Below are 24,437 nucleotides of genomic sequence, written 5' to 3'. Positions count from 1 at the left end.
GGAAGTCTGGGGCCTGGTCAGGAGTAGAATGCATATTCCTGATTTCTAGTCTCACATTTCCACAAGTATTTCTAGTGTCCCCTAGAACCATGCGGTGGCCCTTGCTTGTACTGACTTGGAGGGAAGAGGATCACTTACTGAACTCTCAGTACCATTCCATGCAGTATCTAGAGGTTCCTTGTGGATGCACAGCCAAACACTGAGCAAACCTGACTCTATCTAGCTTATGAGATCTCACAGGATCATAGAATGAAACCCAAAGAGCTTTAACATTCTACCAGGCCTGAAGGTTATTTCCTGCCTGCAAAGAGACTTCCATTGAATAATATTGAAGTGCTCTAAAAAAGATGCTCTCTTCTCGTAGGGCTAGAGTACTAGTGATATTTTAAGGTTCTGGGACTTTACTAAAGATGCAGCATGGAATATATCTATGATAGGAAGTCCCAAGGAAAATATCTATAGATACATGGTCAGTTTGTCTTTATACTTGGGGGTGGGGGAAGACCTGTACATTTGGAAGGAATATATAAAAACTGAAATTTGTAAGGGGAGCCACCAGAACTTGATTTTTGAGTTTCTGAGCTTCTCCACAGGTAAAACGTATGGGTTTGCAATGACACCCAAGGCTACATAGTCATAAAAAGTGACTTAAACATTAGCTAGGAAGATAGATGGATTTCTGAGGCAGTATTTCATCACATTCTCATTAGTCTGGGTATAGGGGTATTTTAACTTAAATGTTACCTTTGTATTATTAAGCAGTCTTTTGGGGAGAAAATAAAAAGTGGTCAAATACTTAAACTCTAAAACGAGAACTAGCACCCAGACTAAGTATTTCAGCTATAACGTCTCTAAGGTCTAAGGTGGGGGTTCAGACATGGGTCAGAATGAGATTTAAATCGAGGTAAAGATACAGCTCAGCCTTGCCAGTCATGATCTACTCGGCTCCATGACAAGGGAATGTTTGCTTCTCAGAGTAAACTGCCTGAGCCCTTTGAACCTGAACCAGGTACAGAGGTGGGACAAATTGTGACATTTATAGTGCTCTGAAGGGTAACTAAATAATGACACCGTGTCCTTCAGCAAAATTGGAATTCTGCTTGGCTCAGTTGACCAGTAGATGGTCATTTTAAATAGAGTCTCCAGAGACACCAAGATACAGCTGAGTTAGCGCCTTTGAAAGAAAGGGGAACTGCAGTTATTATTACTGACTCCTGCAACATAGAGTTAAAGATGTGACACTCGGAGCACATCTCCAAGAAAGCCAACCAGCATAACAAAATTAAATTATTTCTCTCCTGATCTTCTTTGCTGGGTTGAATTACCTGGTTGATCATCTCTCCCTCTTCCATAGATTCGGCCTTTAGTCATTGTGATGGAGAGGTCAGGCTGTCCTGATCTTTGTTGTGAGATTTTTGTGCTTTCACTTATTTTGAGATTGCACACCAAGCTCAATTTAAGGATGGACCCAGGTGTATGTCTTTCCTGTGTGACAAGAATGGGTGAACTGGCATCCACCATTTCCCTGTCATACTACTCCAGCAATCTAATAATCTACTCTCAGGAATTTTTTCTTGCATATATTTCCTTTTATTCACTTATATAATAACCCTTTGAGTAGAGAACTGAACCCATAGGGAACTAACTAGTAGGAGAAGGAAAAATGCAATCAGCTAACATAGATGAAGTTATTTCTTTATGTTAGGTGGACTGAGTGTGCGTGTATAGATGGTAAAAAGAAAAGGAGTACCCGTGGCACCTTAGAGACTAACAAATTTATTAGAGCATAAGCTTTCGTGAGCTACAGCTCACTTCATCGGATGCATTTGGTGGAAAAAGCAGAGGAGAGATTTATATACACACACACACACACACACACACACACACACACACACAGAGAACATGAAACAATGGGTTTATCATACACACTGTAAGGAGAGTGATCACTTAAGATAAGCCATCACCAGCAGCGGGGGGGGGGGGGGGGGGAAGGAAAACCTTTCATGGTGACAAGCAAGGTAGGCTAATTCCAGCAGTTAACAAGACTATCAGAGGAACAGTGCGGGGTGGGGTGGGAGGGAGAAGTACCATGGGGAAATAGAAAAGGAGTACCGGTGGCACCTTAGAGACTAACAAATTTATTAGAGCATAAGCTTTCGTGAGCTACAGCTCACTTCATCGGATGCATCCGATGAAGTGAGCTGTAGCTCACGAAAGCTTATGCTCTAATAAATTTGTTAGTCTCTAAGGTGCCACCGGTACTCCTTTTCTTTTTGCGAATACAGACTAACACGGCTGCTACTCTGAAACCCATGGGGAAATAGTTTTACTTATAGATGTCAGGAGGAATTTACACTGTGGAGGAAAAGCATGATAAAGGACAATGTCAGTACCTAGCATACAGTGGGAATTTAGGAAGCCAATTGTGTTTTCAGTAGGAAAATTGGAGTCAATATTTAATGCATGTAGCTATCAGTGGTAAACAGAGAATAGCAGGAAACTTAGTAATGGGAAAATTAGTTCTCCATATTATAGTGGATCATAATTGACTGCAGTTTGATAAAACACTACGATAAGAGAATTATAATCAAACATGACAAGGAGAATGTAATTTGAAGGATTGGCCACTAAGATGTGTCCCTAATATAGCCTCACTAAGCCATTACACCAAACTGGAATAATTTCCTCCAGTTTATGGTTGATGCTTCTTTCCATATCAATGGAAATTATCTGCTCAGAGCTCCCTTCCCTGTACCTTTCTGCTAAGGGCTTATTCCTTAGGTCCTTTGATTTTATGCTTGTATTTTCATCTTAATTCCAAGCAATCCTGACATTTCCCAGCTGTATCCATTACACTGCCACTGCTCCGAAAAGCTCATCAATTGACTCCCATCCGTGATGTTGCAAAATGCCTCTATGGCTAAACCTGTCCTACATGGTCTTGGGGAGTGCATCCTAACATCTCAAAGAGCAATACTGAGCTAAGGGAGCATTGCTGAGCCTGGGCAACTGGATCTATTGCAGTCCGAGATTAGAGAATAGTTATGGTGCCTCTTACTGTGCTGTTAAATATAAATCTCTTGCATGCTTGCCTGGGGTAATGTTGTTGGGACACATGATAGCTGGTTTCTTGTGAGGGGCCCTCAAATCTCTTATTGATTATATACTGATAGTCAGTAGCACTGCAGTTATACAAAGTAGGTATAGTTCCAATGGGAACACACTATATTGACCAGAATATCGAGGGATAATGGGAAGCCGTATAGGGAATTAAGTGGGATGCACTGTATTGAATGGTTAGAGAAAGTGGGCCTTGGAGTCAGGACTCCTGAAGTCTTGCCCCCAATGTTGCCACTGAGTTACCTCGTGCAAGTTGTATAATCTCTTTTCCCCTTTGTTTGCTCATATGTAAACAGGAGGAGGAGATTTACTTCATTGAAGCATTTTGAGGCTTAGTTAATTAGTATTTTTAAAGTGCCTGGAGATCCTCCACTAAAAGTGCAAAAAGAAAAGGAGTACTTGTGGCACCTTAGAGACTAACAAATTTATTAGAGCATAAGCTTTCGTGAGCTACAGCTCACTTCATCGGATCATCCGATGAAGTGAGCTGTAGCTCACGAAAGCTTATGCTCTAATAAATTTGTTAGTCTCTAAGGTGCCACAAGTACTCCTTTTCTTTTTGCGAAAACAGACTAACACGGCTGCTACTATAAAAGTGCAAAGTGACAGAATAGAAACATAATTGGGAAATAGGAATTGTGGCTTACTACATAGTTGTCATTGTTTCTTAAAGCATTTCTGCCCTGGGACTGCCAAGGACTGTGTGGTATTCATTGCGACATGGTGAATGGGGGGAGGGCAAGCATGGTATATTTTATAACTCCCAGTAAGAGGTAGTGATCTCTGGCATGCATCAAAGTGTCTGGCTTAATGTATTTCTTTCTCTCTCTACTGCTTTATTTTTAACTAACTGACTGGTGCTACAAACCCCATAAACTCCCTTTCTAGTTTCTCTTTAATTTCTGTATTATGGTTATGTTTCCCAAGTGTGGTAGTTCAGTGCATAACAGGATGCCAGTTCTCGCTCTCCCGCTGATCCGGAGCTAGGATAAGATTTACACTGGGTGGCCAATAATTCACTACTTTCTCCTGTTTCTGCCTATTAACATTCCAGCCCTGAGCATTACAAGAACTCAAGAGCACCTCCATTCCTGGAGGCAGTGAGTGACAATGCAGCTTATTATAGTTGTAGCGGATGGGCTAGGATGATGCCCCTCGGGTATGTACCCCCTCCTCCACGATATAAATGCAGCCTGCTTTCCAATATGAAAAACAGAGGGATGTTTTATAGAGGGAGAGCAGAGCTTCAGGAGATTTGGCATGTCTAAGACAGTGGGGAACAAGCCACCTCTGCGTGGTGATGATGCATTTTAGATGCATGCTGCCTTTTTAGTCAGAAGTGTTGTAAGCTGATCAAGTGTGTGGGTAGTCGGCCAAGTTGCCAGCTCCGCTTCTGAGGTGGTTGCATATCAGCGGTGTTGCAGCTATATAGTTTGTGTATGATTTAGGATCCTTTGGGAAAATATGGAGATGATGCTGTTTGTGCAGTATCATCATTGGGCTTGGTACTACAGTTTGGGTAGAGGAAGACGTGATGCCTCCTCCTGGGTCTTACAGTTTCAAGACTCAATTATACAAGATGCTTAGGCCCAAATTTGTAAAGGTATTTAGGCATTGCTCTGCTCAGCGTTCATAGATTCATAGCTTATAAAGGCAGAAGGGGCCACTGTGATCATGTGGTCTGACCAATGCATAACACAGGCCAGGGATCTTCCTGAATTAATTCCTGTTTGAACTAGAGCATATCTTTTAGAAAAACATCCAAACCTGACAATCAGTGAATCTTATGCTCCTAAGTGCCTAAGTCACTTTTGAAAATGGAACTTAACAGATGACGTCACTTAGGCCTTGCAAAGCTGAACAGAGCAAAGCCTAAATACTCTCAGAAATTGGGGCCTTAGGTCAGATTTTTAAAGGTATTTACAAAAAGAAAAGGAGTACCCATGGCACCTTAGAGACTAACAAATTTATTAGAGCATAAGCTTTCGTGAGCTACAGCTCACTTCATCAGATGCATTCGAGATCGAAATGCACGAAAGCTTATGCTCTAATAAATTTGTTAGTCTCTAAGGTGCCACGAGTACTCCTTTTCTTTTTGCGAATACAGACTAACACGGCTGCTACTCTAAAGGTATTTAGGCACCTAGTGGGATTTTCAGAAGTGCCTAGGCACCAAACACCTATTGAAATAAAGGAGTTTTGGACATCTACGTGCTTCTGAAAACCTCACTAACGGCCAGATTTTTAAAGGTATTTAGGTGTTTAATGTCTTAAATTACAATTTACTTTAGTGAGAGTGGAATATATGCTCAGAATCCAACTTTTAATTATACAGAAAATAGAGACAGATCTATCTATCTTAGGGTTTTCTCAGACAAATATAATTCAGACACTTAATACGCTGGTTGACCAGCGAAGGGTCAGTCCGAGAGTCTCAGGCCTAGGGTCAGATGTATTTTGTTGGTTGATTAGTTTTGAAAAGTATATTTTTGAGAAGGGGTGGATGTAGAGCAGCTGGCTGATCCCCGCAGTCTTGCTGCTGCTTCCACCGGTGAAGCTGTACTCGTCTTATTGCCATGCTGGAAGGCTTTGAAGAAAAAAAGCTCATTGTAGACACAGCCAGTATCCCCTGGGCCTTAGAAATCTCCAGTTGGTTACATTTTACATACCTGAGTGAGTTATAAAGTCTAATCCTGTGGGTCTCTGTGGGAGACGAGGCCAACAAGTCAGAGTGATAATAAGAGTTAACAATCGGGTAACTGTGATTTCAAGAGCTGTTTGCTCCCAAAGTTTCCATGAAGCACAGTTTAGTTAGGAATAATTGTCTTTTTCTGGTATAGTGTCTCTCCCTCCCTCCCACTAAGGACATGTGCATGAAAAAAGGCTCTTTGTTCCTTGGGACTTCACCCAATCCTGCTGCTTAATCCCCACCTGAAATCCTTATTTTTTTTTTCTTCCTTTTGAACATCACAGGCAATTGCTGTGGTGACCATTAAGATGTCAAAGAATGGATTATGATTTTGGTTGAGTAGTAAGCAACAGGAACCACTTAACTTTAATGTATGTATGTATTTACAATAAATATTCCTAGTTGTATAATAAAATTAAAAATCCTGAAAACCTAGGGCAGAAATGCCTCTGAATTTTCAATGATGTCTCAGCTGCTGTATATCAGTCACCTTGTTAATTAATATTATTTCTGTTCTAGTACATTGCTTCTTAAGGACGTAAATTAAAGTATTGGCTGTGTTCCTTAGGTTCTTTGATATTTGGTCAAGCTGGAGGAAAAAAAAGTCTGTTTCCTTTCCCCCACCCCCCTTCCCTATGTTTAACATTTGCAGCCTGGACCCAGAGTTTTAGCATGTAGATTCCATGTGCTCCATTCAGGTGCTTCTCTGACACTTGGCCTCTCTCTTCCTTCCCCCTCCTACTCCTTCTCTGTTGCAGAAATATGTCTTCACCACAGGCTGGAGTTTTTGTTCTATCCTTTTACTCTTTGGTTGTGGGCTCACATAAAAAATGCTTTGATCTCCTTTACCCCATTGATTGATTCTCAAAAGCTCCTATGTCAGATCTGCTAGTTACCATCTTGCCAACAAGTTAAAAGGCTCTGTGAACTGCTCCTTGGAGCCAGGTGAATCTACAGAATCCCATTGCACATCCCCGTCCCTTGACCTAGATCTGCTTTGCCAGGAGAGATGTTCCTTTTGTGTTGCTCCAGGTGACATAATTACATTTTCTTCCCAGCATCAGGCCTTGTTGCAGTCTAGATTTATATCTCTCCAGTCCAACTTCAGATTCGCTGAAATACGCTGCTTCTAGAAGTGAGCTGACAATGAGCTCTGCAATTTAAGAAACTTTTCCACTTTCTGAATTTTTTATTTTGTGTGTGTATGGGGGAGTGATGGCACAAGTTAATGAGACAAAGGCCACATTGTGTTAGATTCACTGTGTTCATCCCATAGGCTGGACACAGGAGTTGGGAGGAGGAATTGGGTGAGGAGGGAAAGGAAGATGACCTGTAGTGCCCAAGCAAACACCCCTCTCTGATCACATGTCATATTGCTACCATGCAGGTCACATTCCTAACTGTGCAAGTATTAGCAGTGCTGTGAGCTAGAGAGGAGGTATTGTTCCGCACCTGGCATGTTGATACCTGTGTGGTTTTGGTTTCCTGTGTACTAGTGGGGCACAATGCTGTCTTAAGATGAGTGTGTCTTTAAAGGCAAATTTTCAAAGGGTCTCTGAAATTGCATTGACAATACAGTATTTTCATCCATTTGTGTGTGCAAAGCCTCTTGCTGGCATGTGCAAAACAAGTATTCATGCTCTTAACTGTACATTTTCCATGTGCAAAAATTTTATTTTTTGTATATGCAAATGATTGTATCTGCAAGAATTATGGGAACATTTTTGGAGCATCCCTGCTAACTGTAGTAATATGGCACAAATGGATGTGAATTGTAGCGCCATTAGCCCTGCTATTTTAATAGTGAATATTGTTAGTTTAGGTGATGGGGAAGGGGGAAATGCACAGACTGGATATTACTATGTTGCCGGGAGGGAGTAATGCATACTCAGTGCACAGTGTACTGCTTTGATTTATCCTAGTAATTTTAATCTTTGGGAGTGAATGTGTGAAGAATAGGTCCTCCCAGGAATTGCTCATCAGAATCCTTGAAACCAGATAGAAACTAGAGAGGCTCCTAATTCAGCAGGCTGAATTAGAGGGTAGGACGGATGGGGATAGGATCTGTTCCACCTACAGTTATTGGGGGATTATTGCTCTTCAGTTGACCCCAGGTGTTGGGATAATTTGCCTGTGTTTTAACCATCCACTTTTATGTGCCTGGTCACTGACGGTGAGGAGGGCAGTGCACCAACTCAATTCAAGCCCTGAGACTGGCATTAGTGCTTGTCTGCTGTGGAGTTATTCCATGTGCTGGTGCCCATGGCTGAGCCCAGTACATCATGCCAGCAGGTGTCACCATCATCCCTTCAGATCCTTACAAACATAGCTAAGTACAGTAGCTGAAGACGATCAGTTAACAAAATGTATGAAGCCATGCTGGAGATGTATTTAGTTCTCCAGCATTTTCCTTTATGGTAAGTCATAAATACAGAGCTGGCAGTACCACAAGCTTAGATGAGAAGGAATTGCCTTTCCACAAATTTTCATATTGCATTGAGGAGCACAGATGACATTAGCAGGTGCTGCTACTATTGTATCAGTTAGTATTAATGTAGTGTAGAGAATCACAGACACGTTACAAGGAGTGGCCATAAACACACAAGAAATTTCCAGGTCAGCATGAAATTTCCCAGGGGCAAAGAGATGGAGGAGGACACTCTTTATCATAAATAGGTTCATAATTGGTGTGTTCCTCAACCATTTCTTCAAGAATTAAGATGCTACATGCTGGCAAATGAAAAACTTGAAGTTTCCCTTTAACCTGAGTCAAGGATGCTAAATGACAGGTTTCAGAGTAGCAGCTGTGTTAGTCTGTATTCGCAAAAAGAAAAGGAGGACTTGTGGCACCTTAGAGACTAACAAATTTATTTGAGCATAAGCTTTTGTGAGCTGCAACTCACTTCATCGGATGCATCCGATGAAGTGAGCTGTAGCTCACGAAAGCTTATGCTCAAATAAATTTGTTTGCTCTAAGGTGCCACAAGTACTCCTTTTCTTTTTAAGGACGCTAAAGTTAGTATGTTTGGAAGAGGGACAAGCTGGTGGTAACAAAAGTTTCAGACAGGGAATCCAATAATGATGATTTATTTAACAGAGAACAGCTTCAGCAATATCAATAATTCCTAGTGGAGCAGAACCTTCAAAGATGAAATTTTGAAACTGCAATTAAAGCCTCGTTTCAGAGTAGCAGCCGTGTTAGTCTGTATTCGCAAAAAGAAAAGGAGTACTTGTGGCACCTTAGAGACTAACAAATTTATTTGAGCATAAGCTTTCGTGAGCTACAGCTGACGATGCATCCGATGAAGTGAGCTGTAGCTCATGAAAGCTTATGCTCAAATAAATTTTAGTCTCTAAGGTGCCACAAGTACTCCTTTTCTTTTTAATTAAAGCCTCATTACAGTAGGACTTTTTGCACTGTTGGTGCTGGTAATGGTAAGTTTAGGTATTTTTTCCATTGTTTTGTGTAGCCCTGCTGAGAGCCATACTAGTGCTAGACAAAATGAAAACCACTCCTCCCGCCCCCATGGTGCTCTCCACAATTCCTAGTGTATTTAGATGCACCCTAAGAAAGCATCAGTCCCAAGCTGTGAGGCAAAAGGAGTGTTGCCATGAGAGGGAAGGATCGGTGTTATATTATATACTTAAACTTTAACAGCTTGATCACAAAGCCAACAATAAAGTCTATCAGCATCAGATGTTGCTTTCCTCAGTACTACCAGGACTCATTGATGGATTTGAGGAACAATAAAGATATTAGATAGAATAAAATCAAACTGGGTATATAAATCATCACTGAGTTAGAATGTCAAACTGTGATATTAGAGAGACAAGGTGGGGGAGGTGATATCTTTTATTGGACCAACTTCAGTTAGGGAAAGAAACGTGTTTTTGAGCTACACAAAGCTCTTCTTCAGACCTACCCTGAGGAAGAGCTCTGGGTAGGTCACAAGCTGGTCTCTTTCACCAACAGAAGTTGGTGGGGAAGTGATATCTTTTATTGGACCAACTTCTGTTGGTGAAAAGAGACCAGCTTGTGACCTACCCAGAGCTCTTCCTCAGGGTAGGTCTGAAGAAGAGCTTTGTGTAGCTCAAAAACACGTTTCTTTCCCTAACTGAAGTTGGTCCAATAAAAGATATCACCTCCCCCACCTTGTCTCTCTAATATCCTGGGACCAAAATGGCTACAGCTACACTGCAAACAAACTGTGATATTGTCAGGAATTAGGGGAAGAAGGTGAATGACAAAGAGGAACAATTATATTTTCAATCCAAAAGATGAAGGAGAATTCTAACTTTCTAGCACAGACAGAACCCGATATATGCCTGCTCTGAGCAAGCTTTAAGGATAGTGTCTGGAAAGGTGCTCAGTATGCTTTGTCCATAGCTACAGTTGTAGTTAAAGTATATTGAGCATTGGTTCAGCTACAGCAATGGATGATGTGATGACAGCAGCAGGTAACTTTCTTAAAGAGAAGTATAGACAAGGCTACTCTGTCTCTGTCTCAGCCCAGCCCTGCTTCCACTGAAGTCAGTGGCAAGATTCCTGTTTGCTTCCCTGGGAACAGGTTTTGCTCTGATAAAGATTCATGATATGTTTGCGAGGTGACACTTTTTGCTGGCAGTCAAGCTTCACTCAGTGATTAAGCAGGCCGGCAGCCCATGTTAGTCAAAGGAGTCCAGTACAATCTGAACCAAACCCCAATCTAAACTGCATTTGGCTTTCATTGAACCGTTAATGTTTGTCAGGGTCACTTGCTTTCTCTGCTAGTTCTAGTAAATTAATGTTTCTGAGCCAATAATTTTTGGATCATCAGCCCTGTCTCTTGTAATTTCAGCTACTTGAATAATTATAGTCTCTGGACTCATAAATTGGATCAATGGGACAGGAGGGCCCCTAAAATGGATGATCATGACAGAATTGGCAGTTGCAGTACATTCCTCTCTGGAATGCATAAACTGTAATAATACATCATTTCACACACACTTGCTTTTGCCCTAGTCTTGTCCAGGATGCACTCCTTATTCAAGCAAAAGTCCTACTGGGGTTAAAGACTGAGTGAGAACTGTTGGATCAGGAACTATGTAGAGGTCTGTTTCAGATGCACAAAGCTGCAGGCTCACTCATATGGATATACTGTACAGTGTACAGATATGTGTACGCTTTCCCCCCCTACCTGCCCTATGTTGTTAATTGTCTGGCTTGTGATTACCCTTGTGAAATGTATTAGTATCTACTTCCGTTATAAAGCTTATTTTTGGACTCTGTTACAGAATTTGTTTAGTCATGCAAGAAGTGGGTATGGGGCAACAGAGAGAAGGAGACTGAAGTAGTAGTAAGACAGGAGAACCGGAAGGGAAACCCCCCTCCCAAAACCATTGTTATGTTCTGCTCAGGGAAACTAGACATTGACCTGTTGTGATTCTGGTAGTGATCTCTTGGGAGGAGGCGGTCAACTGCTACAGTGATTGACAGCATTGTAAGACCCCAGGTACACGATTTTATAGTCCAAATCTTTGTTTGGACTTAAAAGAAAGAGAGATGCTGTCTGTGTTTTCTTATTTTTACACAATTCTGTCCACATTAATTTTATCCTAGTGGGAGGTATTAACTAATTATTTTGTGTGTAGGTAAATCCTAGGAATCCTACATTTAATGGGGAAAGCATCTTCCATATTTAAAAATGTTTCCCTTAACTATGGTGTTAACAATAATTTAGATTATGAAGAAGAGGGGATTTCAAAAACTTGATTGAATGCTCACTGTCTGTGTACATTTTTGCACTTCACTTGGCTAGAACAATGAAACTCGACTGCTCAGTTTTACTTTTTGTTTGTGCTCAGTTTCATTTTCTCATCTGCTAGAATGGTGATGCTGTGGCTATCCAGTAGTTTCTACTGATTATTTTTTAAAAAACCCTCCAAATTCTTGACCGTGACTACTTATGAAATAGATAAGACCCTTCGTGTTGTACTGCCCTGTACAAGTCATAGTTCTGGCTAGTTTGCCTAACTGTGGGGAATAACCTCAGCAGTTTAGTTCATCCCCAGAGGACGAATAGAGACAGTGTGAAATCTTCTTTTAATTTTGACTCTGTCCAGTCATATTAACCCATAAGCAAGTAGATGATACCACTGATGCCATGTTTTCTATCACCCAGCCAGCAAAGCAGCTACGAGTATCTGCATTTCTCTAAACACTCAGTATTTGCTCAATAAACACTAACACTAGCTCTGCTGTTTATGCATTATTTTGAGCAAAGAATTTGCAATGAGAGTTAAACACACTGGGTTTGTCAGTGGAAAGCATCAAGTTGAGAACAGGGTTCCTTTGGAATCCAAAAGAAGTTGTTGGAGAAACAGACAATTAATTGCATATTTAATCTCTGGTTCTCAGGAATAGAATATCCTGAGCCTTGAAAGAGAAGGTTTAATAGTTATTATATAGCAGTCATCCTGCTGCAATATGCAGGAGTCCATCCGCTCTGATGTAATTGGTCTTTCACACATCCCACTCAGGGACAGTTTGATGGTTTGGGGGAGTACAATTTTCTTGATTTGTTAACCAGTTATTTTTCAGCAACACTTTTCACCCAGAAACTAGCGGCTGCAGGGGCTGGGAAAGGGAAATGCAGCTTTTCAGCTCTCGGTTTCTGGTTCAAATGATTCCCTAGTTGGTAGTGACCTAAAGTTTTTGCCATCTAATGTTTGATCTATGTGAACTGGTGAAGTCAGTCCAGTTGCCAGTCTATAGGTGTTCACATTGCAGTTAACAATTAGATGATCCCCCACCTTTTGTTTGTTGGCACTTTCAACAGAAAGAAAGAGCCAGGGAACGAGTGGTCCATGGAGATGAATATACTCAGTTACCCCTAGAAACGTTCCCTTAAGGACAGGGCTAGTTCTGAGAGTAAATAACCAAGGTAATTCACTGGTAGAAGAAATAGCTGTTGTTTATGTTAAAACAAACGAACAAAAATAATGATTGCATATGGATTCATTCAACCAGAAATATGGGGGACAGCTTCCAGAAGTGGACATACGATCCCAATTATAATAAGAAGAAAAGCAAAAGGAAATTAAGATTTTTATTGGAAGATGGGAATCACAAAATGAGACCATATGAAGACTAACCAGAAAAAGCCCCAGTGCCAGACAGGAAACAGGGGAGATACACTCTCTCCTTTCCAGACTCATTGTAACCACTCAATACATTGTCAAAAGTGTGTAGAGGAAGTGCTGGGAGTCTGCTTGGGAACCATACTGGATACGCTGATAAGACACAGGCTAACGGAGCACCTGGAATGCTAGCTTTTCATTACGATGGATTCTCAAAAGGTAGATCACACCTAACAATTCGAATGGCATTTTTTTGGAGGGAAAGCAGCAAAGAATTGCCAGGAAAAGCAGCTGTGGATACAAATTTACCTCTGCTTTAGGAAAGGGTTGATGGAGAATTGTACAAAGAACTAATCAAAAAGTAATAAATGAAACATATTGCATTGCATTTTATGGTGCATCAAAGAGCTAATGTACTTGTATATAATTATTCCTTATCAGTGCTGCGGAGTTAGTCAAATCATCATGAAAACCATCCTTATCTTCATTATTTAAATGGGTCCTCCTTTTTACCAAACTCTGCTAACAAGAAAGCTATAGCATCATTGCAGTAAAATATAAAATTGCTATTCTTAACAAACAGTTCACCAAATTCAGTAATATTTTCTGTTCATGAATTATCAGCAAATGGCCAGATTTATATAAATGTTTAAGATTTCCCGCAAAAAGGATTTAAGTGAATGTATTTCTGCCTATGGATTGCTCATAAACCATTTGCTGTGACTACTGCTTAGAGTATTCGCTATTTGTGCTGTGTGATTGGTCACTTAAGTAATATGGTATTGTTTCTGCTCTCTGAACGACTCCCCGAATTATGAAAAGCTTTCAGGATGGCTACACAAACAGTTTTGTAATATGGATACCTATTGGTGGTGGTATACATATATGTATGCTGCATATATACATTTGCTAGAATAATGAATACCCAAAGCAATAGTCTTGGTTTAAGTAATCTGTAAGGAATCATACTTCTTTGTTGGAAAACTTCAAACCATTACACAAATCTGGCAGTTTGCAGATAATTCATGGAGAGAAAACATTGCTAAAGTTGTTGAACAAATTGTTATGAAGAGTTCATCCAGCTCAAGTAGATTCCAAGACTTTGTGTTACCTACAGCTTTTTAGTGGCAGTGAAGCATTATTAAAACGAGGGCTGACTTTCAAATTTCACCTTTTTTTTTAGTTACGTAAAAAAAAAAGATTTTACGTATAATACAGAATTTCAGACCTTGAAAATTCTAGATTGTAGAGATTAACATTTTACCTATTTTAAGTCCCAAATCTCAGAGCATCATCTGTTTAAGTATCCGTTGTAGAGTAGTTTCCAGAGTACCTGTGAGGTTATTTATTGTTTAATTTTCCCCTGGGTTCCAGTTCAACACCTGTTTAATCAATGAAACTATCTCCCTGAAGATTTGAGGGTGCACATTTCAAACAGGAACACATGCTGCCTCTCTCTGCTGAGCTGCACATGTGGCAGCAGAGCAGTGTGATGGAGCCATGAGGTCACTTTTGCTCTGAAATTTGGAACTGGACCAGCAGTCAGATGGTACATTTTAGAAATGTATAAAATGAGCTCATAATTGAACCGCAAAGCAAAGAAGGCATAGAGGGAGCAGGAATGTGGGGGTATTTGGAGAAGTATTAGCACTTCCATCGAGGAAGACTGACTGCACAAGGAATGGCACCAAGGATGATATGTTAGAAAAATTCTGGGGCAGCGGGGGCAAAGTTGTGCAGTGTCCTTGCTTCTGTCTCCCTGTTGAGGCTGCAGCTGTTCATTGGGGTTAGCGGGCCAGCCCTATCCCAGGGAGTGGGGTGGTAGGCTGGGGGGTGTCTCACTAATGGCCATCCCAGGGCAAGGATTAGCGTCTGGTTCACTCCATGCTAAGCTTGTCCCAGGCCACTGCTGTTGCTTCCTGACAGCTGTTGGGGAGCGGGGAGGCTCTGACAATGCTGTGATTAGGAGTCCCGTTCTGCCCTCCAGTGAACACTGCAGTGCCAGCTGGGGAGGAGCTAGGAAAAGTCAGGGGACCGGGGTGGGGAGGGCAAACCCAAGACTGTGCTACCACCTCCTGGGGAGGTGGGTTCACTACAGTGACGAGAGTCACTGATGCACCATTGCAGCACAGCTGCTGTGTAGCATTTTAAATGTAGATGGAACCTGTATTATAAAATTTCTGAAGCAGCTGGAAGATATTGGAGCTGGAATATTCTTTGCAAGGCAAGAAGTGCAATATGTTGCAGTTACCACTGATGGATATCTTCATATGGGAAAGTGTTTTTCCAATGGCACATGGATAAGAACCAACATGCTGCATCCATTGTGATTCCCAGGTTCTCTAGCTTGAGAGAAAAGAAAGAGCAACTCTAACTTTTGCCTTAGCAAAGGGGGTTCTTCCCACAGTATCCTACTGTCTGGTTGGGAGAGAAGTCCAGGCACGCGCGCACAGTTGCAAGGGTAAAAATTTCAAAAGCATCTAAATCCCATTTTCAGAAATGAATAAGACACTTGGAAACCTAAGCCTTATTGAAAGGTGAAGGCTCCTAAGTGTCTCAGTCATTTTTGATAATGGGACATAGGGTCCTAAGTCATGTGCGGGTTTTTGAAAATGTTAACCCAAGACTGCTCTGTTGGCAGAGCTGTGGTAGCATCTGCTTCACATACTGTAGCAGCAGCCTCGGGGCTCTCAGGTTACCACTCTATGGTGGTCCTAAAGCCTGGCCCAATCCTCACAATGACAATTGCCATGTAAACAACTTGCTAATGCACATAATTTGCATATACATTTGCATAGTATAGAAATGAATATGAACATCATAAATCCAATGTCTCGTCTACTTTAAAGTGTAAGATCCTAGGGGCAGGAACCTAGTTTTATTTCTGTTAGCACCGCACACACCAAGGTGCTATCTGGAAGAAAACAACTCTGCATTTCTATTGTTCCTTTCATTTGACCATCTCAAAGCACTTATTAAGCCATATACCATTCCAGTGAAGTAGGTCAGAAATAGATGACGATCACTTCACTCTCTGCTGAAATACAGCTACCTCTAGGCTGGAAGGCAGCCGTTCACACACAGCAACGCTATGAAGGTGTTTAGAAGAGGAAGTGAAGAAGAAAATCGTATCCACCTGCATGAGGCATTTCAGGGGCAGAGTGTATTTATGCTGAACTGGGGTTTTGGCCAGGATGCTGAGTTTTTAATAGTGAAGATTCAGCCTGCACTGAATAAGGGTCATGCCGCCACCTCTGCTTGGGAGGAGTTGCAGAATAGCAGTACTTGTGGAGGGCTGTACGTCTCTCGCTCATTTGACCTTAAGCTCCACCGCAGAATGCCCTAAGCCTATTTAGATGTCTGAAATCTGCCACCCTGCTGTTATGCACAGAATTCAGGAAGTTTACAAAAGATAGAGAGAGCTACTTGCTGTCATCAACTGTGTTCAATGCAGTGGTTTCTGTTACAGAGCAGATGGACCTCGTCCAGGGAAACAACTGGCTTTTATAAACTCCGGGCCTTCATAAAAATGCCCTGTTGGATTCTCACTATTTTACTGTAATTATGTTGGATGAGCTACAACTTTGAGCAAAAGATGTTTCAGATCAAGCTGATTTTAATGGTCCTTTTAGTAACAAAATGTTGGTTATGTGATTATGCCATTGGATATGTTTCCTTCCGTGAGCTTGTTCCACAGAATACACTTAGTATAGCCAGATCTATAGAGGTGCTTAGGATCTGCACGTTGTGGATGCCCAGCCCCTCTCAGAATTTGTCCCTTACAAACTTTATCTAAATAGTAATACTTTGCACTTTCCTAGTATCTTTCATCTAAGTATCTCAAAGCATTTTACAAATGACCTAATGAGCGATGCCTCCTAAAACCTGTGTGAGATGGGTCAGTAGTATTGTCTTCATTTTGCAGCTAGAGAAACTAAAGTTCCGAGAGGTGAAGTAACTTGTCCAATAACAGAGCCAGAAGTAGAACTTTTCTGATTCCAAACCTCATGCTTTCTGCACTAGAGCTTAATCCCCCACAAATGCTGATATGAATCAAATGCACTTGAGAGATGATACTAAGTGCTTGTTTCTCTCTTTGTGGGCAGCCATCATTTGAAGGGAACTGAAAGGCTTTTAAACTGCAAAGTGACAAATATAAGGTTTTCTATTTTCCCCACCACTGTTGTTGAAGTCACTAGCACCTTAGCACAGGGTAAGGAATGCCAGGAATGTAGTTCCTGGCTTCTGCTTTTGGCATTAGTGATGTCAGTCATTGTTGCAGGAGCAACACAGAACAGAACCCTGGGCTCTCATTTTTGGGAGATAGATAAATCAGGGATATATTGTTAAAAGAATGTATACTTTTAAAATGTTCATTTGTGTTCCGTGATTGGGGATCGTGGATAGGTTAAACACTGATTCATTGAAAGAAAAAAACGATGTTTGAGATTTTTCTCATTTATAAGATTCCAGCCTCCCTCCATCCCTGGAATTATTGCTGCTTTCTAGAAATCCTTTGCTAAAGTGGAGCTTGCCTAGCAGAGGAAAAATCAGGACAGTGCCACCTTCTTCATCCTAATGATCTCACTTTTAACTTAACCCACTTGTAAAAAACTACAGCACATATTCTTTCCTCTGGTTTCAGAGTAGCAGCTGTGTTAGTCTGTATTCGCAAAAAGAAAAGGAGTACTTGTGGCACCTTAGAGACTAACAAATTTATTTGAGCATAAGCTTTTGTGAGCTACAGCTCACGTCAACCCTAACCCTAATGCATCCGATGAAGTGAGCTGTAGCTCACGAAAGCTTATGCTCAAATAAATTTGTTAGTCTCTAAGGTGCCACAAGTACTCCTATTCTTTCCTCTGTATCCCCTTGTATTCTACAAGCTAAGTAGGGGTATTCTGGGTCAGTATTTAGATGGGGTACCTCCAAGGAACACCCATCTGTAGGCACTATAGAAAGTGATGTTGATGATTCAGTAAGTGGCATTGTTTCTTCTGAATCAGTTAGGAATTAATGCCCCAGATTGAGCATAAGGAAATCACTGGTGCTGGATAAATCACCTTTCAGATGAGGCATAAAACGGAGTCATTAAAGACCCCCTGGTGCTTTGTAAGACTGGAGTTTAAAACCTCAGTACCACCATGTTTCAGTTTGGGTAAATGCTTTGAATACAGACATGGTTACGAGGTCAGATATTCTTTATCTGCTGTCCTGAATTTCTGGGGACTCTTTCTGTGTGCTGTTAAACTGCTGCTCTGATTTAACCCAAAGGGGGGATGCACTTTGGGGCTGGTTGTGTATTGGTTGTATATCTATTTACATTTTTAATGGGCTTTGGGAGCCTTCATGATGAACGGACATTGAAGTTATTTTAATGTATGTACAATTATGATCTCATGTTGTTCCTTCTTCCCTCCCCTTCAGCTGTCTGCAATTATGGAGTTTGTTTCAATGGAGGAAACTGCATGGAAGGATCTTCTCAGCTCTGTCGCTGCCCTTCTGGTTTCCAGGGACCCCGCTGTCAGTATGGTGAGTAGCCTTTCCAGCCCCTTACCTTAAACCTTCCTCCTACATATTCTTAATTTAAAGCTGAAGGAGCAGGAGACGAAGGTTGTTTTCCCTGATGTTTGCTTCCTGACCCCAGCATCCTTTATCTTTGCAAGCTGCAGTTTTATCGCATAGCTCCATTAATTTGCTCTACACGTATTCTGGCTCCTGTTTGTTATGTTTTGAGAATGGGATGTTTGGGAAGGAAGTGCTTGTCATGACTTGCTGTGAATACAGCCCTATCTCTCCATAATATACAATGGCCTTTATTCCTGGCCATCACCAGCAGAAGTGGTTTGTGGGAATCAGAGAAGGAAGCTGATTAAAGTTGGGTTGAACAAAGCAACCCTGGGGTCGTTTCCTGTGAACTGAATCTTTAGCCATTGGACAAATCCAGAGTGAGCCCAGCAGTAGACCGTTGCCATTGGAAGGGGACAGCAACAGTTGAGCTGTTTCTAGCAAGGATTTCAAGACATGTTTTCACATGTAGATGTTGTTTAAACATTGACAGAGCCTGCATCCGAAAGGACTAGCTGGAGCTGTTATGTCTTTTGTCAGGTCTTACTGGTTTTGAACTGTTAAACTTTGTGTAATTAGCACCTAACACAATACATACACTCTCTCGTGAAGATTGTTGAACTTCTTATGTTATGCAATTCAGAATCTTCTTGTTGACTGATATGCTATTTGGTAGCAAGCTGCTGCTGGCGAGCAGGCCAAAAACTCCGAGCACTACTCTATACCTAATTTATACAAAACAAACGTGTAAGAACAATGTACATTGTATTATTCCTTGGGGATCTTGGAAATGTCTGTCCATAACATCCAATCAATCAACACATTTATTTGGTTGGCAGTCTGGAAAATGTGCCATGATATAACGATTAATCATAGTGCATTGCAAATCTTTAACAACAAATTAAAAACCAATAATAAGTATATTTTTTCACAATGCATAAACAATTGTGCAATTCATGGCCATTAGATATCACAGTGGCTAAGATCTTAGTAGTAGTCAAAATGGGATTGGACATTTATATGAAAAATGAGATAGGAATAGAAACTTTTGTGTGTCAGTGTAGAAGCCAATCATTATTTGATAGGAAGAAGTTTCCTCTATGGGCAGGTTATTTGATAATTGCCCACCAATGGGTTTTGTGCACCTTCCTCTGAAGTATTTGGCTTAGATCACTGTTTGAGAGTACTGTAGTAGAAAGTTGGGACTCGGGGCATATGTAACCTGCAATCTCCGATTGCAGCTTGTACAGAAATACACGAGCTAGCTTTAATCCAGCAGTGAAGTCATGGTAGCACAGGCGTTAGTGCAGGTTAGCTGCTTGAGCAATTACCCAGAGTTCTAGGTGGGCTTGTGCAGCCTGCACTGAAGTCTGTGCTACAATGACTTTGCTGCTGTTCATTCCCTAAAGCTAGTTTGGGTCTGTCTACACAAGCTGCAGTCACGCCCTGGGGTTCCAGTATGGATGTACCCTAAGTGAAGGAGTTCTGCTATATTTTTCTTTCTTTGGTGAATTTAAAGAAGGTGGAAAATTCAAGTAAGTATTATTTCCTTCCTGGTTTAGAATTATTGGGCGGGGGGAAGAGTTTGGTCTCTCTACCCCAGATTGTTGATTAGCCATGGTAAAGGGTTGGTCTTATCCCTGTGAGAAGGGCTGATCAGCCATTTAAGAAGGGCTGGACATGGGGGAAGATTTGGGGTTGAGAGGAAACAGCAGTTTCCACACAGCATAAAGCTTACACTTCAGCCTTTGTGGCCAGAATGCATAGAAGAAGACTGGGGAAACAGGGCAGTTTGCTACATTCCTAAATTGTTGTACTAGTTTTGCTGCAGCAGAATAAATGAGCGTCTTAATGCTGCACTTTGAAGAGGGCAAGGTGACAAGTTCCCACCATTCTGATGCACCAGAAAACACCTAATTACTTGGTATGGTGGCCAGCGAGGTTTCAGCTGCTGAGTCAGAATGTTAGAGCTGATTTTTCATGCCACATCTATTGTAAGGAACTTTAATTATTGTTACAGGTATCAATTAAGAAGTGCTTGAAAGGCTTTAAGTCTCATTCAGATAATCCTGTTAAAGAAAAAACCCTGGTTCCCCTCATTCAGAAATGCAATTGCAGGTTAATCAAGAAACTCTTTGCTGCTGTAAAAGAGTTTGTTGTCAACGTTAAATTGTGTTTTCAGTTGGCTCTGTATCCATCCTGCACAGTCAGGAGGAGTGGGAGTGTTTTCCACCAGAGAATCTGAGCCTTCCTTTGGGCTTGACTGGACTGTGGAACAGCCAGTGCACATTGAGTTGGCGTGTGATCCTATATCTGGTGGCCACCCAATTTTCCTGGTGATGAGCCTGGTGTAAAATACCCAGGTATGGAAGGAGCCAATTTCCCCGGTAATTGAAATAGGAATTTCTTCAAAGGCCCAGGTGTGCCAGCAGCAACCCTTTGCAGCTGCTGTTTTGCTGAAGGGCATTCCAGCCTGAACGACTTTCCGAAATGGAGGCTTCATTTGGAAACAAATGGTCACTTGAGCCTGGAGCCCAGTGTTCTGTTTGCTGATGGAGTGCCTGCGGAGTCAGTAGCAAGCTTAGGGTGGTGCTGCTGGAATACTGTGCCCAACACAACTACATCCTCCTGTGTTTCATTATGTGCATGGGAATGCTGGAAGCTAACTGCACAGCCTACCCTTTTGGCGGAGAAAACAAAGCAACAAGATGTTGGCTTCCTATGCCCTGGTGGAAGAGAACAGAACCACTCCAACTTCTTTGTGGCTTTTCTGATGAGCTGATTTTTAACAGTACTGTACAGAAGAATCAAAGGCATTGGCACAATACAAAGTGGGGATACTGCCTGTGGAAATGCACCAACAGAAGTTGAACCAACTAGGAAACCTGTGTCAATCAAGTCTTTCTTTTAAAAACAACGGTGTGAAAGGTGCCATATCAACAGTCTGCTGAGCAGGGGTGAAATTCTGGCCCCACTGAAGTCAAGAGCAAAACTCTCATTGATTTCAGTGCAGGCAGAATTTCACCCCGGGTTCTTATTGCTCTGCAGCCTAGATTTAGCACAGCCAGCAGTGGTGCAAACCTCCCTCATGCTGTTCCGCCCTATTCTGACTGTATTACTGCATGATAAAAATTCAGTCTGTGCCTCAGGAAATTTGTAAGGATACTGTTGAGGCTGTGGCAGGAGAGTACTGATTACACTGGTACCTCGTGACGCAGACACTCCTCTGTTAGGCGGTAGACAGTGTCCACTAGCTAATTTCACTTAGTCCTTTAAAATGGCAGAGACTCACATTCACTATAGAATAAAGATTCTGTCTCCCATTACCCATTCATCTTAGACAGCCACTCCTTGGTTTTAAATCTCTCTCTCCTCCCCCCCCCCCCGTCCCCATTGATCTTCTTGAAGCTGTTGAAGAGTTTCGGTTACCCAGACCCTTTTAGCCCTGACTCTGCATTCACATGACATAGGGCTGACGAAGAGCCTATGCCAAGCCTCTCTGCACCATACATTGCATGCCCTGAATGAAACTTTGAGATTACATCTCTCACTTGAAGATAAGCACTGGTAGTGTAAGTTGAAAGGGCAAAGATATCAAGTTTTGCCCAAAGATGCCAGAATTTGTAGTCCGAACATGACATCTTTTCATCTGTTTTGTCATTCATCATAGCTGAAAGCTCATTTTAATAATGAGCTGCATGCCAACTGGAAATGTCATGAAGTATATTTAAACATACAGTATGATTCTGCACATAGTTCTGCGCAAAAGCTTTAACTGTTGTTGAAGCCAAATTTGGCTTCAATTGACTAGCAAGGCAAAAGGGAGCTGAGATCCAGAGTCCAACAGCCTAGCCATGCTTTCTAACCTCACCTAATGGTATGGCTAGGAACCATTCAAAACAAAAGCGAGGCTGAGTTTTGGGGGTGAAGTAACACTCCAGAGCATATGGATTTTGTGAGGTACCGGATTTCTGTTGTGTGCCTTCTCTACAAGGGACATGTACAGTTCACTGATCTATAGTGACGGAGATCACACATTGACCTCTGGTCTCCTGCATGGCAGAGCAGGGCATTAACCACTAGTACTATGCTGCACTGATCGCACAAAGGCACATTCTGCCACCTATGAGCTTAAATTGGACTACTGCCCTGAAGAGGAGTAGTATTCAGTGAGAGTAAGGGTGGCAGATTTTGACCCACACTGAGGCATGAAATCGCTGCTCTAGAGTGTCCCATACTTTGCACCTTGTTTTTCTGTGCAGGGGAGAGGATTTGTTTCCCACGCCAGTTCTTATATGTCACCAGTGCACTTTCACTGCAAAGCCACAGGAAGGCAAATGTTATAGAGTGGCACATGACATCACCCCCAGAATCATTGTCTTTCTGTCTAACACATTTTCAAAGAAATCATCGGGCAGTAGTGACAGATGAAAGCACACAGGGTGGTCAATCCTGTTGTAATTTTTTTTCTTTCTTAAAGTCCTTCTATCATCGAGAGACACTTCATTCCATGGGCCGTTAGCAACATGATGCTGGTAATTTAACATCTGCTCTTATGTGCTGTTTTGAACATAATCCTGCAGGGGGCGGTCATATGTTTCATAGCTTGGATAGAGTACAGGACAGTGTGAAGTTTCTTGCACCACGTTTTTTATTTCATGTTGCATTGGGGCAGATGTGGAAAAAAATTTATAGCCACTCCAAATTCTGCTGACAAAGCTGGTACCGAACTTGATTGTCACAGCTTGTCCCTTCCTGTATCTGCCTGCAGGAAACTCAGCATTCCAGTTTTAACTTGTTGATCACTTAACATTCTAGGGCAGGGTCAAGATTAAATGTTAAATCCAAATTTTAGTGTAAGAAGGAAAAGGGTTTGGTGCACAAATAATTTACAATCTACATCACTGTTTTTGTTTTTGAAGCGAACGCATATTTCCAAAATACCCAACAGTTAATTTTTTTATAATAATATAGCCCCGGGGAATAATCTGTGCATGCAGTTTTTCTTTAACATATACCATCCGAATCCACTTAACATTTCTGTTTATCTCTCATTCTCTGCACAAGGAGGGATCAGAAGAGAGCTAATTCAGAGGTGATGTACTCAAGACAGACTGCTTGGGTATGTGTGTGTGAAAGAGAGATTAGTTTTCTTTGGAAGTAAACATTCCTTAAAGAGTCATTTCCAAATGTTTTCATATCTTCCCTCACACAAAATAATAAAATAAACACGGGGAGCCTTCCTATATAGAACCTGGGAAATGTCAAGTATTGCCACATTTGTAAATGTTTAACAAATCCCTAAATTATAATTGATTGCAGCTCTAAAAATAAACAGCATATTTTCTGGTACCCCAAAATAGTATTGTCTGAAAAAAAGGGGGAAATGATTGGTTTATTTTGGAGAGAAAGAAAATACATCTGTAAATTCCACTAATGTACCCCCCTTGAAGAAAGGGCCTGAAGTCAGTGCTTTAGGCTTTAAAAGGTCAAACTTTGTAGTGCTGGAGATTAGCCTTTATTTTCCTTCTCTGTAAAGCTTTTGCAGGAACAGCATGAGATAGAAAGGGAAGGACAATAGTAGCTTGTGTTAGTGGCACACTCAACACCATGTACCTTATTCAGACGCTTCCGTGGGGCTGGTCAGGGAAGAAACAAGGACCTTTATAAAGGAGGAAGAACAGAACAGAGCAATCGCACCATAAATCACTTGTTACCATCCCAGTTAGACCAGTTTAGTTCTAGTTTTCCCATGATCGTAACAGATTTGCAGGCAAGCAGAAGCATCTGCTGGAAAGGGGCACTTCCCACCCAAATAATGAGCGGCCATTAGTGAGTGGGAATAGAAACTATGGTCACCCATTAAAAGCTAGTGCTGGGTCAGCCTCCAAAGGGCCAGTTAGGACAAAGCACCCTTTATAAAAATGCTTCTCCCAAGTCT

The 24,437-nt window shown here is 41.6% G+C and overlaps 1 protein-coding gene across 5 annotated transcripts in view; it reads left to right on the top strand.

Moving 5' to 3' along the window:
- The window catches only part of MEGF6 (multiple EGF like domains 6), a 272,172-nt gene that overhangs the window by 50,571 nt on the left and 197,164 nt on the right, over positions 1–24,437 (top strand). For all 5 annotated transcript variants that reach the window (XM_043499841.1, XM_038376878.2, XM_043499840.1 and 2 more), the window contains one exon: positions 18,356–18,460. In XM_043499841.1, the coding sequence (XP_043355776.1) occupies positions 18,356–18,460 (105 nt within the window). The remainder of the gene's footprint in view (positions 1–18,355; positions 18,461–24,437) is intronic.

This window comes from Dermochelys coriacea, chromosome 18, assembly GCF_009764565.3.
Source record: "Dermochelys coriacea isolate rDerCor1 chromosome 18, rDerCor1.pri.v4, whole genome shotgun sequence".
Taxonomy (NCBI): Eukaryota; Metazoa; Chordata; order Testudines; family Dermochelyidae; genus Dermochelys; species Dermochelys coriacea.
Note: the sequence above shows the minus strand (reverse complement) of the source record. Positions and strands in the feature narration are given on the sequence as shown.